The sequence below is a fragment of the Dermacentor albipictus genome, chromosome 2, assembly GCF_038994185.2.
Source record: "Dermacentor albipictus isolate Rhodes 1998 colony chromosome 2, USDA_Dalb.pri_finalv2, whole genome shotgun sequence".
Classification (NCBI taxonomy): Eukaryota; Metazoa; Arthropoda; class Arachnida; order Ixodida; family Ixodidae; genus Dermacentor; species Dermacentor albipictus.
Genome location: NC_091822.1, coordinates 161,927,539 through 161,944,777, shown reverse-complemented (window position 1 = coordinate 161,944,777; position 17,239 = coordinate 161,927,539). Strand labels below are relative to the sequence as shown.

The following is a 17,239-nucleotide window of genomic DNA, read 5'->3' as shown; positions in this document are numbered from 1 at the left end:
CTCGTGTCGCAGAAAAGCCGGTGTTGTCGGCGTCGGTGTCGGTGGCGTTGGCCGTGAGCGATAAATCCCAGTAGTCACTTCATGAATATTAACGTCTGTGAAAACCAAATCGCGATTGCTTCGTTCCCTACTTTTCTTTTTCTCTGACTTTTTTTTTCTTCCTGTTGCTCTTGTACCACGTGGTATACGTTTAGGTGTTTGTAAGCGTAGCGTGGCGAGCCCTTATTTACCTTTTCTTGTCGTTCATTTTTTCAGCGACAGCCGCGACTGGCTCCCGCTACCGCTCCTGATAAGCGTCAACGCCACGCCTGCCGTGGAGGGCGCGCGCACGGACAAGCTTTTCGATCAGCTGGCCAAGGCCGTGGTGAACCTCAACGAAGCCGAGGCACATCGGTTGGTCGTGCCCTCTTTATGAGCGCAATCTTCAACTCGCCGCTTTGATGACCAAACCAAAGCCTCCCACCCGCCGTGGTTGCTCAGTGGCTGTGGTGTCGGGCTGCTGAGCGCGAGGAGGCGGTATCGAATCCCGGCCACGGCGGCCGCATTTCGGTGGGGGGCGAAATGCGAAAACTCCCGTGTACTTAGATTTAGGTGCAGGTTAAGATCCCCAGGTGGTTTGAAATCTCCGGAGTCCTCCACTACGGCGTGCCTCGTAATCAGAAAGTGGTTTTGGCACGTAAAAGCCGACAATTCTTTTAAAGCAAAGCTTCCATCCTGAGCGTGCTGTCTTTTTTTTTCTTTTTTGACACATCAATTGTTTTTTATGCCTCTGTCGTTGCGGCTACAACAGTGGCCTGTCTCGCCGTCCTGTCTTTGCCATTCTGATAGTATATAGAGTGTCAACGATGCAACAGCCGTTTCCCCTTTCGGCACAGGCTGTGGCGCACGCAAGATGCCGATTTGGCAGAGCAGCAAGCATTTTTGGCGCAGGTTCCTACGCACGTTTGCTTACCGTATACCACGCAAACTTTTAACTGATCTAGCCGATATGTTGTGTAGACGGGTTTGCGAGAGGCATACCCTGCGTGCAAGCGCGGTCAGGAAAGGACGCGATGCTATAGCCACGCCGCACAAAGGGCCCTACGTATACGGGTTCGTCGATACGGCGCAGAGAAGGCATCACAGGCAGATCGTCAAGAAACGTTTGTTAACCCAGGATGCAACCCAGTGCCGCGGTCACGGCTTGTGGGCAAAAGTCCACCGCGAAACCGATCTAGTGTGCGCGCCTGCACTGAACAGGACTTCATGCAATATACTCATGTCATGACATGCACATTAGGGAGTTGTCGAATAGGGGCCACCATGGTTATGCGGCCGCAAAAAAAAAAAAAGCAGCGTCAGCGTCGCTGCGCATGCGCGAGAAGCAAATAAGCTTTTGCTTTTCCGACGGCAACGCTATTTCGCAGTAAAAGAGCAGCGACCCAAACTCTTGCGTCAACCAACATGGCGGAACCCACCGAAGTGGAGGCTCTCGCCGTGTATACCACATTCGACCTCATTCGCTAGCGCCATTCTTAACTGTGCACCACGTGCGATTGAGATCGCAGCGGATATTTCGCAAAGCCCCGCTATCACCCATAAGTATTGAAAAAGCTTACCTAAAGCATCCTAGAATGCGACATCCTCCTTCGACAAACTGCAGCACCGCGCAGGTTCGATGAACATCGAAAAATAAAGCGCCCGCAAGTGCGAACGACGAACCGGACGACTTCGACAGGCCCAGTGTCAACTCTATAGGCGGGTCTCCGTTTCCTTCTATGATGATGATGATAGCATGCTGATGGTGTTGGTTTCAGTTTTGCTAGCTGCGAACCGTCGACGGAAGGCGAAGCTATGCATACTTTGATGCACGTTCGGCGCAGTTTGCCACTAAAATACAGTTTCGGCGCACAGGGTCGCTCTCGGTGCAGTTTGGCGCAGCTGTTCCGCCACTGAGTTCTGGAAATAGCCAAACCAAGCGCCTTTGCGTGCTGAGAGACCCATTTGTTTTACTTGCGTTCATTGCTACTCCTTTTACGTTTATTTTTATAGTACTAGCGTTTTTTCTCTAAGCTCGGCGGTTTGTGTCTCCCAACTTTGGGTGCGTAAAACCGAAATCCCCTAGTGAGAAGGGTACGTAGGTCCAGGCGGGTGGGTTAACTGAAGTTTGACTACGGCAGGCAAGGTCTATCCGCACTGGGCAGCAGGTCCCGCACCAGAAGATAAACATATTTTCTACGAGTTGGCCGATGTGTTGCTCGACATCTTTTTCTCTAAACAAGTGTGGTCGCTACACGTCTAAGCTCAGAAAAACGTTTTTCTTCTTTCATTTTACATGTATTTGAATAGACCGCATCGGAGTTGGGCACGAACTAAAGTTTCCTCTTAAGAGGAAGCTTTAGCTCAGGTGCTCCTATGTAAAAAGAGAATTCATTTTTCTCGGCAACGACTGCACCAAAATTGACGATGTTTGTTGCATTTAAAAGAAAAACTTAATATCTACTGACTGTTGGTTTTGAATTTTCGATTTAGGCCGTCAATTTTTTATTAAAATCGGCAAAAATCGGAAATTTTCAGAAAACGAAACTATCGAGTTTACAACTTTGTCATTCAACAACGAAAATGGATAATACAATTCTGTGAATTGCACCTAATAGTACAGCTAAAGCGGAGAAAATTGATATGTTACACAAGGATATAAAAAAATTTCGTATTATAGAAATATAGCTTTTGCAGAACCCTTGTAACCAACGTAACAAATTCGCGTAAGATGTAAAATGACATATCAAATTTGTCCGCTTTTAATGATCTAATGGATGCCTTTTACAGAACCGCGATATCTGTTCTTGATGCAGAATTGTGAATTAGTATACTTCGTGCTTCTATTTAAAACGGTCGAATGTTTCAAAATCTTTTTAACAAAATTCAGAACATAAATCGAAATTCCGCTTCCAACAGTCACTATAATTTAACTTGCTGTTTCAAATGCAACAAATTTCGTTGAAATAGGTCCAGGGGTTATCTCATAAAGACGTTTTTTTTGTTTTACGTGTATTTGAATAGGCCGCGTCGGAGTTGGGCCCGAGCTAAAGCTTCCTCTTAAGAGGAAGTTTTAGCTCGGGCCCAACATCGACGCGGCCTATTCATATACATGTAAATGCAAAAACACTTTTCTGAGATAACCCCTGGACCGATTTTAATGAAATCTGTTGAATTTGAGAGAGAAAGTTAAATTCTAGTGACTGTTGGAAGCGGAATCTCGAATTAGGGCCTGAATTTTGTTAAAAGAATTTTCAGAAATTCGAAGGTTCGAAAAAAATACAAGTACGAAGTATGCACATTCATAGCTCTGCATCAAGAACAGATATCGCGATTCTGTGAATGACATCCGTTAGATCACTGAAAGGGTACAAATTCGATGTGTCATTTTACACTTTACGTGAATTTGTTACGTTGTTTACCAGGGTTCTGCAAAAGCTGTATTTCCGTGTTACTACATTCTTTGAGATTCATGTGTAACAAATCAATTTTGTCCGCTTTAGATGTACTATTAGATGCAATTCGCAGAACTGTGCGTGATATCATTTTTGATTGCCGAGTTAGAGTTGTGAACATGATAGTTTCGTTTTCTGAAAATTCTCGATTTTTGTCAATTTTTAATAAAAAAATTGACGACCTCAATAAAGCATTCTAAACAACCAGTCACTAGATTTTGATTTTAAGTTTTTCTTTTAAATGGAACAAGCCTCGCCAAATTTGGTAAAGTGGTTGCCGAGAAAAACGAGTTCTCCTTTCACATGTATTTAGATAGAAGCACCCGAGCTAAAGCTTCCTCTTAAGGAAGCGCAATTAAGAAAGCGCATATAAGGAGCGCCCCTGCAGTACACGCCTCATGCGTAATTCGTTTCCACAGGGCAATACACTGCGTGGATATTTGGATTCAATGTTAACGCCTTATTGTCGACAGTTGTCGTGAGATGCCTTCAGCCGCATTTTTTTTTTTCAGTATTCGCATAAAAAATGCAACTTCCTGGAGCCTTTCTTGCAGCTTCCGTTCGTATTTCAAACGACGCATTCAAACTGATATACGAAATGCCCTTCTTTCTGAAAAAAAAAAGAAAACACGACGACGTTCAAGGATCATGCGTATTTGATATCTCGCCAGCGCGCAATAGATCGATAGCAGAAGCGTGATAAAAAAGCCGCGCATGCGTAAGTGCACTACGAAAGCCTGTGAATCAAACTAGCGTGACAGATTTCGCCATAACTAAGATGGTCAGTCAGTCAGTATTGAAGTCCTGAGGAGTTTCAATCCGTTGGAGATCCCACGCGGGGAACTCCTCCGGCAGAAACCGTAGGCGACACCCAAGTCGGGACGGGAACGTGGTGACGCTCCGCCAGTTCTTGGGCCCTCTGGACGGCCTTGAGTGGGAGTTTGAGGTCCGGGCTTTTGAGGGCTTCTTCCCATTCGGGCTCACTGGAGAGAGGGCCCTTTGGTAACGCGGTACATTGCCATAGCATGTGCGAGAGTGAGCAATAAAGTTCTGGGCAGTCTGGGTAATTTGCCGGGATTTCTGAGTTATAGCGACTTAGAAGGCCTCGTGACGGATACGAGTCCGTTTGTAGCATTCGAAACGCGGCCGCCTGCGCGCGTTCGAGTTTGGCGTGTGGGAGCGGGAATTTGGTTCTGCCTTTCCGATAGTGGGAGGTGATCTCTTGGTAAGTGAGCAGCGGGTCATTAAACTGAATGTCCAGCCCCTCGTAACTAAGATGGTAATAATAATTTTACGCTTCAACGCCAAGCATTCGTCTCGTAGAAACCCAGCTACTTCATAAGTGCACCCAGTATGCAACGCGGCGTAACAGCTTATGCATTCCTCAAATTGCCGTAACGGCGGCCGATGCCAGATCGTAGCAAAGGCTCCACGCGTGTTTGACCTGTGCGCAGCGCTAGCCATCAGCGAGGAGGAAGCATCGTGGAAGAGGATAAGGAGCTGTGGGAAATCGAGGCATCTCGAGCTGTTCGCCGCAAGGATACGTCGCCTTCAAGGTTGGTGTGAGCAGCGATTGCGCCAGTCCCACGGTTAGGATCGTATTCTCAACTCATTCTCAAAACGCCTCGCAAGAAATGTTACTGTCGAATCTTAAAGCTTTATAGTTCGTCGCCGACTCGGGTTTTCCTTATTGAAGTGTACTTGAAACGCCGAAATGCTCTCGTCGAACAACCACTGAAGCTATTCGAGTGACCTGATGTGAAAGGTGTGAAGGCGGCGACGGACACGGGGGGAAACACACCTACAGAGCGCCACTTCCAACAATGTTAAATCAGGAAGAACGCCGCTGTTTTATACAAGGAGCGCTAACACAGTTCATCTGCGCGCATTCGCATTCAGGTAAAGCAACTCTTTGTGCGATAATCAAATTGATGCAACACTGGCGCACCTATCATTATGCTTACGATAGTCATATTCAATTCAATTCAATTCAATTCAATCCAGTCTTTATTTTTCTCTTGGACAGAGAAGGAGACAGGACTAAAAGCTCGTAAGCTTGACAGAGGTCCTGCCCCCTTAATTATCAACTTGGCAGTACTGTACAGAGGCAGAGATTTTCAATTTTCCAAATAAACACTCGCAGCACAAACATAGGTATTAGAAAAACAAATAAGTGGTCATGGGGAAACGAAAAAAAAATAATAACAGGTATAGGTTTAAACTGAGTGCAACATTACGTAATCTTGCTAAGAAAAAATCGCTTAATAACAACACTCGAATGTTGAATGGGGTCAAACAATTCTTTGTTTAATTTATTTAATAATACTGGGACAGTATAAGAAAGAGACTGCTCTGTATAATATGCCCTAGGCGTCGGCACTAACCAAATTTCTTTATGTCTAGTCTGCAGGATATGCGTGTTTTCCTCAAGTTTTGCCAGATAACTAATGTAATGTTCATCACTGTGTGAAGAGCGTTTATAGATCATTAAAAGTCTATAATTGTATAAACAATAGATTGGCTAGATAGATTGGCTAGATTGGATAGATATCATATAATAAGCCACATCAATCATATTCATATCATAATATCTACAATAATATTACAACATTCGAATGATAGTTGTCGAATTTGAAGGGAAGCCGAGTTAAACCTTTCTTTAGGAAGCAGAATTTTAATTTTAAGCTCGAATTTTTTTTTCCGTCGAGGTGAGGCACTTGCGCGGTTTGTGACGCGAACGAGGCGTGATGCTTCGCGCGGCAATCGCAATGCGGCCTTCAGTGGTCTCTGTTCGCTTGGACGCGTTCTCGCACTTTCCGTTGTCACGAGCATTTGTATGTCTAGTGGTGCAGCGAATCGACTCATCTGGCCAGAGCTTTGGGGGCTATTGACTTAAACACCCATTGGCCTATTGACACCCCTTCCACTTTTCTTTTTTTAGCCGTAGAAGGTCCACTCGAAGTCGCGGCTCTCGCTCGTCAAGAGGCAGCATCGGCGACAAACTCGCAAGCGTCACAACCACGATCGGCGCCGTACTTCGGCGGGCTTCGATCGCCGGACGACAGACTGCGGCCTCAAGCGGCTCCTCGAGGGAGACGCGCACGAATCGCTTGACGGCGTCGGAATCTGCTTCTCCCAGGTAGACCCACCCGCGCCTCGTTGATCTTTACTTAACTCGAGGTATTCATCGCTGCTGGCACGATATTGCGTCTACGTCATCGCTGGGTTTAAGACATGGAGCAAGGAAACTGAGGAGAAGCCCTACCCCCTCCGCGCGTTAGGAGAAAAGTGTGGAGGAAATGACGTAGTAGGTTCTCCTCTTTTTTGCTGTTTTTTTTATTTCTTTGCTGTAGCGGCCACGCCTTCCGGGCCACAACGACGGCTTTGTTATGGTTCTGTGCGCTCACACGTGTTGCTCCGTAGGTTTCGTACTGCGGCAAAGGCGCCGTGCGGGCAGGTTTGCGTTGCTCTCCGTGTTTTGTTGCGCTGCGTTATCTGGACCGTGCCCTACCGGATGTTGCTGTGGCCAGGTGGGACAGGAGGAACTAAAGTTCGTGAAATTAACGCGCATGCAACGCTGTACGCAATGTACCGCGCCACGGCAATGGCTACGGACGAAGGAATATCCGCGGGAAATGTTGCCTTCTTTCGCGGAATCATGCTAACGTGCTAAGATTGCTTAGTATTGCTGCGGAGCGCGCGTGTCCGAGCAGCACGGTTGCGCGCAGCGCGGCGTGGTTTCGCGAGAAATGTAAACAAGAGGGGAGAGTTGGCCCGACAGGCGGAGCAACGCCCTGAGCAACGCCAACTTCCGGCTTCACTTTAGCTTCACAAAGAGTGACGTCAGGGCCTCTCCTTAGTTTCCTTCCCCCGTAGTTTAAGACTTGGGGCTGCAGCGCCGGCGACTCCATCTGGTGACCTAGGTGGCAACTAGAACTCGCCGAACTGTATAGCAATGGGGTCGGCAGCAACGTTCGTTGTCGCATAGCGATTTCCTTTCTTTCTTTTTTTCTTTCCTTTCTTGTTTTTTCCGCTCTCTCTCTCTCCCGCTTGAACAATGGCGCAATGTGAATGAAACTTGGCTCGCAGATGTTTGCCGATCCGAGCAACTCGCACGTCCGAGACGGCGAAGCTGCCATCGTAGAGTTCTCACACGCTTCGAAATTCCTAGGAGTCTGCTATGCCGCTTCCCCAAATCTAACCGAGACATTCCCAAGCCTTTAGCAGTATATCCAATGCAATTCTTTCGCTGTACTCGAGCCATTTCAAATGATTCGCTATACCTTAGTAATCACTATAGCTTAGTCATTCTGAAGCCAGCGTTATGTCCAACGCAAGTGTATAGTGAAGCCTGGTCCTGTTCCCGTGCGCCCCGTTACTAATTAGCATGCGAATTGTGGACAAGAGCGGAGATGCGCAACAGCCCAAGGAAGCGTACAGCATACCAGCAATAAAGAGAATAAGACATTTGTAAGGGACACTACCTCGGTATTGCCTCGTGGCAAAGAAATATTTTTAGAAAGACTGCTATGTAGTGTTATAGAACGTTCGTCAAGATGAGACGACATGTGTGGGCTTTTATGCACGGTTCGGTCTGCGCACGTGCCTTATGCATATGTACACACGTTCCTTGTGTGTGTGTGTGTGTGTGTGTGTGTGTGTGTGTGTGTGTGCGTGTGCGTGTGCGTGTGCGTGTGCGTGTGCGTGTGCGTGTGCGTGTGCGTGTGCGTGTGTGTGTGTGTGTGTGTGTGTGTGTGTGTGTGTGTGTGTGTGTGTGTGTGTGTGTGTGTGTGTGTGTGTGTGTGTGTGTGTGTGTGTGTGTGTGTTTTGGGAACTGGAAGTTCATTGAAAAAAAGCTAAAAAAAATTAAGCATATGTACACAGTGCGCATCACGTGATTCGCAACGGAAAAGGTCATCAGCTAGATGTGGCATAAAAGAAACCTCTTACCCCGGTACCTTACATCGATTAGGGCAAATAATTAATTTTAGGTTAGTCTCTTACAACTAATTTCCAGTAACTTGTCATCGGGCAACAATCATTTCGTTTTGGTTGGGATAACTATTCCCCTCTTTCGAGCGCTCACTCCCCGTGCTATACGGGATCCTCTGAAACCACCATAGTCACTTCCCGCATGAGTCACGGTAACGAATGTGCGAGAACAATAATATTGTTATTTTGTTTCATAGTGTTGTAACTGACAAATGTGTGCGTCGCGGTCGACGACATGCGTTAACCGGCCGCGAATCGCATTTTTGCAGGCACCAAGACAAGAACGCTACGAGTCCCGTAAGTGAAAAATCTATCCCGTGTAGATAGATCGCGCGAGAGTGTGCGCATTATTAAGTCTTGTGAAGAGCAAAGTTCCCGTAAATTTAACGCTTTCGATCGATAAAATAATTGTGTTGCCACGAATGAAGCGTCACGTTGGCGATGATGCTGATTGCGGTGGATGTGACGACGACAAGCGGCACTGAATATGACCATTCAAAGGGTAACGCTAAAACGAATCCGGTTTGCCACAGCGGCAAGGTCCTGGGGTCATGAGCAGCCCAACGCCGATGAAGTCTCCGCAGCGGCACATTTCCATGGCGGAAAGATGTGCGTCTCCCTCTCTCAAGATATCTGTCACGGCGCCTGATTTGCCGATTCCAGACCTGGCTGGTCAGCGTTCCACAGTGGGTGAGCAAGACGAAGCGTGGTGAAGGCTTCAAGGCATACTTAAACGCAATGTCCAGCTGCGTTGAACGACGTTTGACTAACCTTCATCTAACAAGTTATGGTTCCTTGTATCGCGCCGGCCTCGCTAAGGAGGCAGGTAAATGAGCAGATCCGAGGCGCTGAACATTTTGCCAGTCAGAACCGTACTAAGTGACAAATGGAAGTGAAAGAAAGCACGGGGAGAGTTAATTGTTATGTTTATTGACATGTAGAAATGATCAGGAAAAAAAATGAAAGCGGACGAAAATTTACTGCAGCCGGGGGAGGGGGGGGGGGGATTCGAACCCACGTTCTTTGCGCTTTGCACCACCCTTCCGTTACTTTAAAAAGTGGCGATACATGAGCCGCCATGTGAGCGTTAGGCAGAGCCACTCATGGCCAAAGCGATGGACGCGGAACACCCGTTTAACAGCAGGTGTCACGTAGTACGGTATTATTAGGAGCAGGCAGCTATAGATAGTAACTCTCGTATGCTACCTCCCGGCATCGAGACTGCCGAATTCGAGGCCCTCGCTATGTAGTGAGCGAGACGATTGCGGAGAATCCTTGGGGGCACGATATTTTTGTTATTCACATCCATGCAATACCTAATAATTCAAGGACACTCAAGGCACACATACTATAGGGTGATGAGCTCCATTAGCCAGAGTACTTCATAATCGGGCCGTAGTAGGGCCATGCAACATTCCAGGTTAATTAGCCACAACATAAAGCTTCATACCCCACACTTTGCCGCGGCTTTGCACAAGATTTGCAAGTGACATTTATAGGATTATTGTTATTTAGGACACTCGGAGCAAAATAATAAATATATAATCTTTTATCGCTGGTGAAATTTATTTACCACACAACTGCGCTTTTCGTGCCTGCCTATATGGTACCTTTCTTTGGAAAAAATTCTGAACATTCCGTATTTCAACAAGCTCGGGTATTAAGTTTACAACTGTCTATCTCAGCAATGACAAAAGGTGTCGCAGTTCTGTACAGTGCCTCTAATAACACATATAAAGCGGAGAACACTGATGTACTATACATCGTTCTGAAGTATACCACTAGTAGGACCGTAGCAAAAGCCTTGTAAATATTGTGACAATATCATGTAAGCTGCAAATGTGTATATAAAATTTGCCCGCTAAAGATGCCCTAAAGATCCGGACAGGCCGCCATTGGAATCTGAACCTGACAACGTTTAACGCTAGAACGTTATCTAGTGAGGCGAGCCTAGCAGTACTATTGGAGGAATTAGAGGGCAGTAAATGGGATATAATAGGGCTCAGTGAAGTTAGGACCACAAATGAGGCATACACAGTGCTAAAAAGCGGGCACGTCCTGTGTTACCGGGGCTTAGCGGAGAGACGAGAACTAGGAGTCGGATTCCTGATTAATAAGAATATAGCTGGTAACATACAGGAATTCTATAGCATTAACGAGAGGGTGGCAGGTCTTGTTGTGAACCTTAATAAGAGGTACAAATTGAAGGTCGTACACGTCTACGCCCCTACATCCAGCGATGACCAGGAAGTCGAAAGCTTCTATGAAGATGTGCAATCGGCGATGGGTAAAGTCGAAACAAAATACATTATACTGATGGGCGACTTCATTGCTAAGGTAGGCAAGAAGCAGGCTGGAGACAAGTCAGTGGGGGAATATGGCATAGGCACTAGAAATAGCGGGGGAGAATTATTAATCGACTTTGCAGAGCAGAATAATATGCGGATAATGAATACCTTCGTCCGCAAGCGGGATAGCCGAAAGTGGACGTGGAGGAGCCCGAATAGCGAGACTAGTAATGAAATAGACTTAATACTCTGCGCTAACCCTGGCATCATACAAGATGTGGACGTGCTCGGCAAGGTGCGCTCCAGTAACCATAGGATGGTAAGAACTCGAATTAGCCTAGACCTGAGGAGGGAACGCAAAAAACTGGTACATAAGAAGCCGATCAATGAGTTAGCGGTAAGAGGGAAAATAGGGGAATTCCGGATCAAGCTACAGAACAGGCACTCGGCTTTAACTTAGGAAGAGGACCTTAGTGTTGAAACAATGAACGAAAATCTTATGGGCATCATTAAGTAGTGCGCAGTAGAAGTCGGTGGTTGCTCCGTTAGACAGGATACCAGCAAGCTATCGCAGGAGACGAAAGAGCTGATCAAGAAACGCCAATGTATGAAAGCCTCTAATCCTACTGCTAGAATAGAACTGGCAGAACTTTCGAAGTTAATCAACAAGCGCAAGACAGCTGACATAAGGAGGTATGATATGGATAGAATTGAGCATGCTCTCAGGAACGGAGGAAGCCTAAAAGTAGGGAAGAAGAAACTATGAATTGGCAAGAATCAGATGTATGCGTTAAGAGACAAAGCCGGCAATATCATCACTAATATGGATGAGATAGTTCAAGTGGCAAGTGGAGTTCTATAAAGATTTATACAGTACCAGTGGCACCCATGACGATAATGGAAGAGAAAATAGTCTAGAGGAATTCGAAATTCCGAAGGTAACGCCGGAAGAAGTAAAGAAAGCCTTGGGAGATATGCAAAGGGGGAAGGCAGCTGGGGAGGATCAGGTAACGGCAGATTTGTTGAAGGATGGTGGACAGACTGTTCTAGAGAAACTGGCCACCCTGTATACGCAATGCCTCATGACCTCGAGCGTACCGGAATCTTGGAAGAACGCTAACGTAATCCTAATCCATAAGAAAGGGGCGCCAAAGACTTGAAAAATAATAGACCGATCAGCTTACTGTCCGTTGCCTACAAAGTATTTACTAAGGTAATCGCAAATAGAATCAGGAACACCTTAAACTTCCGTCAAGCAAAGGACCAGGCCGGATTCCGTAAAGGCTACTCAACAATAGACCATATTCACGCTATCAGTCAGGTGATAGTGAAATGTGCGGAATATAACCAACCTTTATACATAGCTTTCATTGATTACGAGAAAGCGTTTAATTCAGTCGAAACCTCAGCAGTCATGGAGGAATTACGGAATCAGGGTGTAGACAAGCCCTATGTAAAAATACTGAAAGACATCTGTAGCGGCTCCACAGCCACCGTAGACCTCCATAAAGAGAGCGACAAAATCCCAATAATGAAAGGTGGCAGGTGGGGAGATACGATCTCTCCAATGCTTATCACAGCGTGTTTACGGGAGGTATTCAGAGACCTGGGAAGAATTGGGGATGAAAGTTAATGGAGAATAGCTTAGTAACTTGCGATTCGCTGATGATATTGCCTTGCTTAGTAACTCAGGGGACCAATTGCAATGCATGCTCATTGACCTGGAGAGGCAAAGCAGAAGGGTGGGTCTAAAAATTAATCTGCAGAAAACTAAAGTAATGTTTAACAGTCTCGGAAGAGAACAGAAGTTTACGATAGGTAGCGAGGCACTGGAAGGGGTAAGGGAATACATCTACTTAGGGCAGGTAGTGACTGCGGATCCGGATTATGAGACTGAAATAATGAGAAGAATAAGAATGGGCTGGGGTGCGTTTGGCAGACATTCGCAGGTCATGAACTGCAGGTTGCCTTATCCCTCAAGAGAAAAGTGTATAACAGCTGTGTCTAACGGGGCAGAAACCTGGAGGCTTACGAAAAGGGTTCTACTTAAACTGAGGACAACGCAACGAGCTATGGAAAGAAGGATGATGGGTGTAACGTTAAGGGATAAGAAACGAGCAGATTGGGTGAGGGAACAAACGCGAGTTAATGACATCTTAGTTGAAATCAAGAAAAAGAAATGGGCATGGGCAGGACATGTAATGAGGAGGGAAGATAACCGATGGTCATTAAGGGCTACGGACTGGATTCCAAGGGAGGGAAGCGTAGCAGGGGACGGCAGAAAGTTAGGTGGGTGGATGTGATTAAGAAGCTTGCAGGGACGACATGGCCACAATTAGTACATGACCGGGGTAGTTGGAGAAGTTTGGGAGTGGCCTTTGCCCTGTAGTGGGCGTAACCAGGCTTATTATTATTATTATTATTATTATTATTATTATTATTATTATTATTATTATTATTATTATTATTATTATTATTATTATTATTATTATTATTATTATTATTATTATTATTATTATTATTATTATTATGAAAGATGCCCTAACAGATACAGTTTACAGAACTGCCATATCTGTTTTTTTGGTGCACAGGGCGAAATTTGTAAACTTCGTGCTACTATTTTCTTGAATTGACTATATTCATAAATTTTGAAAAAAAAATCCAGGCCCTCAATCAAAACGTTACTGACTCGATTCACTAGATTTTAGCCCCCCCCCCCCCCCCTTTCTGCCTCATGATGCAACAACTTCATTTAAGCCGGTATAGTGGCTTGTCATAAACGCATATTTGCGTTTTATAAATCTCTCAATATGAATATTTGAGCTGTCCGCACGCTAAAGTTCCATCTTAAACGCTTCAACTTGTTGAGAACATAGCCGAAGGGTTATTGATATCGTATTGACTGTTTTCACAGTGCTTGAAAGAAAAATGATATATTTTAGTCAAAGTAGCCCGCACAAAATGGAGGGTTTCTTCACTGTATTGACTTCTTTCAAACTGCATGGATGCACAGTTTCAAAGTTTCTAATACGCACTAAAGAAACTATGTTTGAAAGGCATGAAAGCAAACTAGGAGGTCATCATAAACATTTCGAATATAGCCAAAAAGTGGCAGGCATTGGCGATGTTGCTACTCTGGGAGTTTCACAGACACCCAATTTTACCACATTCTAAAACCAGACGGTGAACAGAAGAGGCCCAACGCGAGCCCTCCCAAATTAACCAAGACCACCGGGTTAGGCAGCCCCGATGCATTCAAGGTGGCGCCGAAAGACCCAGGTGTGACAAGTCCCAAGAAGCATGTTGGCAAGCGGTCATCCAAGTTTACGCGCAACTCTTCCTCGAAGGCCAAGCTCCTGGCTGAAAACAACGATGCTGCGATGGCAAGTAAAACTTCAGCAGATGCCAAAGCTTACAATATTATCATGTTATTGGCCTATTACTAACTTACCGTTACCAATCGTTGCCATCTCGCCCAAGCTTCGATACGTGCACGCTATTGTACCCAACCCAAACACAAAGGCTTCGTAGTTCAAACTCGATTAGATTCTTTTGGAATACACTTGAGATGAGCTGTCACGTAACACTAAAAACAGAGTCACGTACAAAAGCTAAAGGTTCTTTGTTTTTTCAGACACCAAAATGGATGAAGTGATCTATGACGCATCACTATAACTAGCCGAAATTTAGATTCATAGTAACCTGAGCTAGGCGAGAACCAATGAAGGTGCGTTTGTTTTCCATGTAAGGATCACAGGTGCAAATCTTGCATATTACCTCAGCTGCTGGTCACGTGTCCCAGCCGTCACCTCAGCTGCTAACTTTCGGTGCCCCAACTATCATGCACCAAATTAAAAAAAAAAGAATGATTCTGCGCGCATAAGACGAAGAGTATCTGGCTAAGAGTCGAATTGAGAACGCGCATGCATTTCTTTTCTCTTAGTTCCTGACAATCAAATAGGTATTTAAAAGTAATTTGAGAAACGATTGAGAAATGATTGATAAAAGTAATTTGGGAGACGGTTGAGAAATGATTGAAAAAAGTCATTCGAGAAATGATTAAGAAATGTAATTTAAGAAATGAGAGACAGCCCGCGAAATATGCAAAGTAAACCTTGTGACATGCGCAATTGCGCCCGGAGGAAAGCAGCGCCACCAAACGGCCTCGGTGGGAAAGCATTGTAGCCGGTTAGCTTGCAAGGCATATCGACTGGTAACAAATTTTGAGGATGGCGCGTGTTTCGAGATATGCGCCCTTAAATTCGCGGTAATAATGTCCAAATGTGTCTTTTTTTTTAACCAAAATTATCTTTTATGCATTGAAGCTCGAAAGTAACTGGAACGCCGTCGCACACTTTGGCAATGAATACATCGAACTCGTGTCACCCCGAAAATTAATTCTACGGGGTGATGCATTGCCAATTCACCAGATAGAATTCATAAATTGCAATATGCGCCGTAAAGTAGCTAATTAATACGTCAATTTGTGAATTTACGTTATTTAGTTGAATATGGTTTTCAGTTTCTCGTGTGCGTTCGCCTCTTTGGATATTCCAGCTCAAGGAATGGAATTCTGCAATCTGCCATAGGCTATTTTAAAAAAATCCCACAGAATTTAAAACTCAGCCAGTACAAACGATACCCAGAGATCGCGAAGTCTGAAAAGCCGGCACTACCGACCAAAAGAAAACGCAGATTATGCGCTAGAAACCGTTATCCGCGCTTACACCGCCTAACTCATAAAAGAAGTGCCCGAACAGAAGTAAAAGGCGCTAGGAAACATTCACTTTGTGCGAACGTTTCCCCAATGGCCAGCATTCACTCTGGCGCTCCTCATGTCAGCCTGAAAAGAAAGAGGGTCAGGGGATGTTGAGCAAATTTTGTCTCAAGCCAAAACTTCAGTAATTCCTCAATAGTCTTTGTCGAATGCACTTCTCGGTTGCTCGCAGAACAAGAGCTCTTGCACATCACCGGGACAAGCCAAGGACGCCGCAGACGCGGTCGGCGCCGAAAGTGGCAACGTAGCAGTTGTGGGTCCACCGAAGGTTCAATCGCCCGTCGCCAAAAGAAAAGACAGACGCACCCGAATCGACACAGCAGAAATAGCAGTCGTCAAAATAACTCCGGAAGGTCCGCCTCGCGAAAGTGGGTACCTGTTGCAGAGTGTATATTTCCATTGACGCGCTGCATTGTAAGATGTTTAGCGCTAGACGCGGTCACGTACGTGCCACTCTACGGACACATTCACACCGGCGACTTGAGGAGGTCGCGCGACCAAGTTGGTCGCTTTGCGACCAGTCGCAAATGGTCGCAAACGGTCGTCTTTCTCGAAAAGCGACCATTTTGGGCGAGTCGCTCTCTGCGCGATTTTTCAGTCGCGCGACCGTGGTCGCAAAACTGATAAACCAATCAGCGGCGCACCGGAAGTGATCTTTCGTGTGTCTACATCCGGCCTCCTCCGGCGTCGCATTCAAATTCCGCGTAGGTTCCGAGAGTTCTCGCTGAGAACGATAATCTCCGGGATTGCGACTTGCGGGTCGCGCTCAGCCGGGCTTGCCGGTGTGAACATCAGTCGCCTTCGGTCGCTTTTTGATCGCGAGTCGCAAATGGTCGCGCGACCTCCTCAAGTCGCCGGTGTGAATGTGCCCTACGTTTTGAATAAGTCAGATCGATGCTCACAGAAAGATGGAAAATTGGAAGGGATGGACAGCGGACGAATCAAGGTTGCCTCTGGAGGGAGCCCTTGTTGGAACTTCGGCTCCAGAGTGAGCGTTCGCTTCTTCGACAACTGTTTATAGATCTAAGTTTTAGTGTTTTACATTTTTACAACTTTCTGACAAATAACGCACAACCGTTCTCTGTGTGGAAGAATGTAATGCCATTTATAGATAAGATCGAGCTTGCGTTAGACGTCTCCGTACAAATACTAAGTATATTTGCTGTGATTAGGGAAAACGAAAACGGTGATTTGGTTGGAACATTTCAGCATTAACTGAATCGATACCACCTAACCTTAGCACATTCGCCAATCCATACAGCAGTGAATCGACTCATTCAAAGAAAGCATCGCAGTTTTTTTTCTATTACACGCTTCTTTTTCGAGGGAAGGGGGTGGGGAGAATTCGTGTAAATGCGGTTGCCATGTAACCTTCATCGTGGTTACATCGTCATGTGACCGCGAAGTGCTTTGTCAGGTCGTTACGTTACTTGAATCCACAGTATTAGGGTGGCTGTATTTTCTTTTATTATTTTAGTTTGGTTAATGAAATACTTTTGTCGAAAAAATATTTTCCAGGTGTTTACATGTAAACCGTCAATGCCTGTGCTACTGGTACTGAATATAAACGGTATGACGCGAAGTATCCTTTCTTACGTATTCAAGAAATCTTGCAAGATTTTCTCCTGTACTCTAGCAATGGCGCCCACTTTTTAGAGCTTCTGCGTTCGCCCAGAATATCCGAAAACAGCAAGAATTACGCAGCAGTT

At 45.6% G+C, this 17,239-nt stretch overlaps 1 protein-coding gene across 5 annotated transcripts in view; it reads left to right on the top strand.

Moving 5' to 3' along the window:
• LOC139056210 (pneumococcal serine-rich repeat protein-like) overlaps positions 1–17,239 on the top strand; it is a 70,642-nt gene that overhangs the window by 19,636 nt on the left and 33,767 nt on the right. For all 5 annotated transcript variants that reach the window (XM_070534241.1, XM_070534240.1, XM_070534242.1 and 2 more), the window contains 7 exons: positions 256–393; positions 4,928–5,029; positions 6,415–6,612; positions 8,735–8,762; positions 8,999–9,155; positions 13,934–14,136; positions 15,703–15,898. In XM_070534241.1, the coding sequence (XP_070390342.1) occupies positions 256–393; positions 4,928–5,029; positions 6,415–6,612; positions 8,735–8,762; positions 8,999–9,155; positions 13,934–14,136; positions 15,703–15,898 (1,022 nt within the window). The remainder of the gene's footprint in view (positions 1–255; positions 394–4,927; positions 5,030–6,414; positions 6,613–8,734; positions 8,763–8,998; positions 9,156–13,933; positions 14,137–15,702; positions 15,899–17,239) is intronic.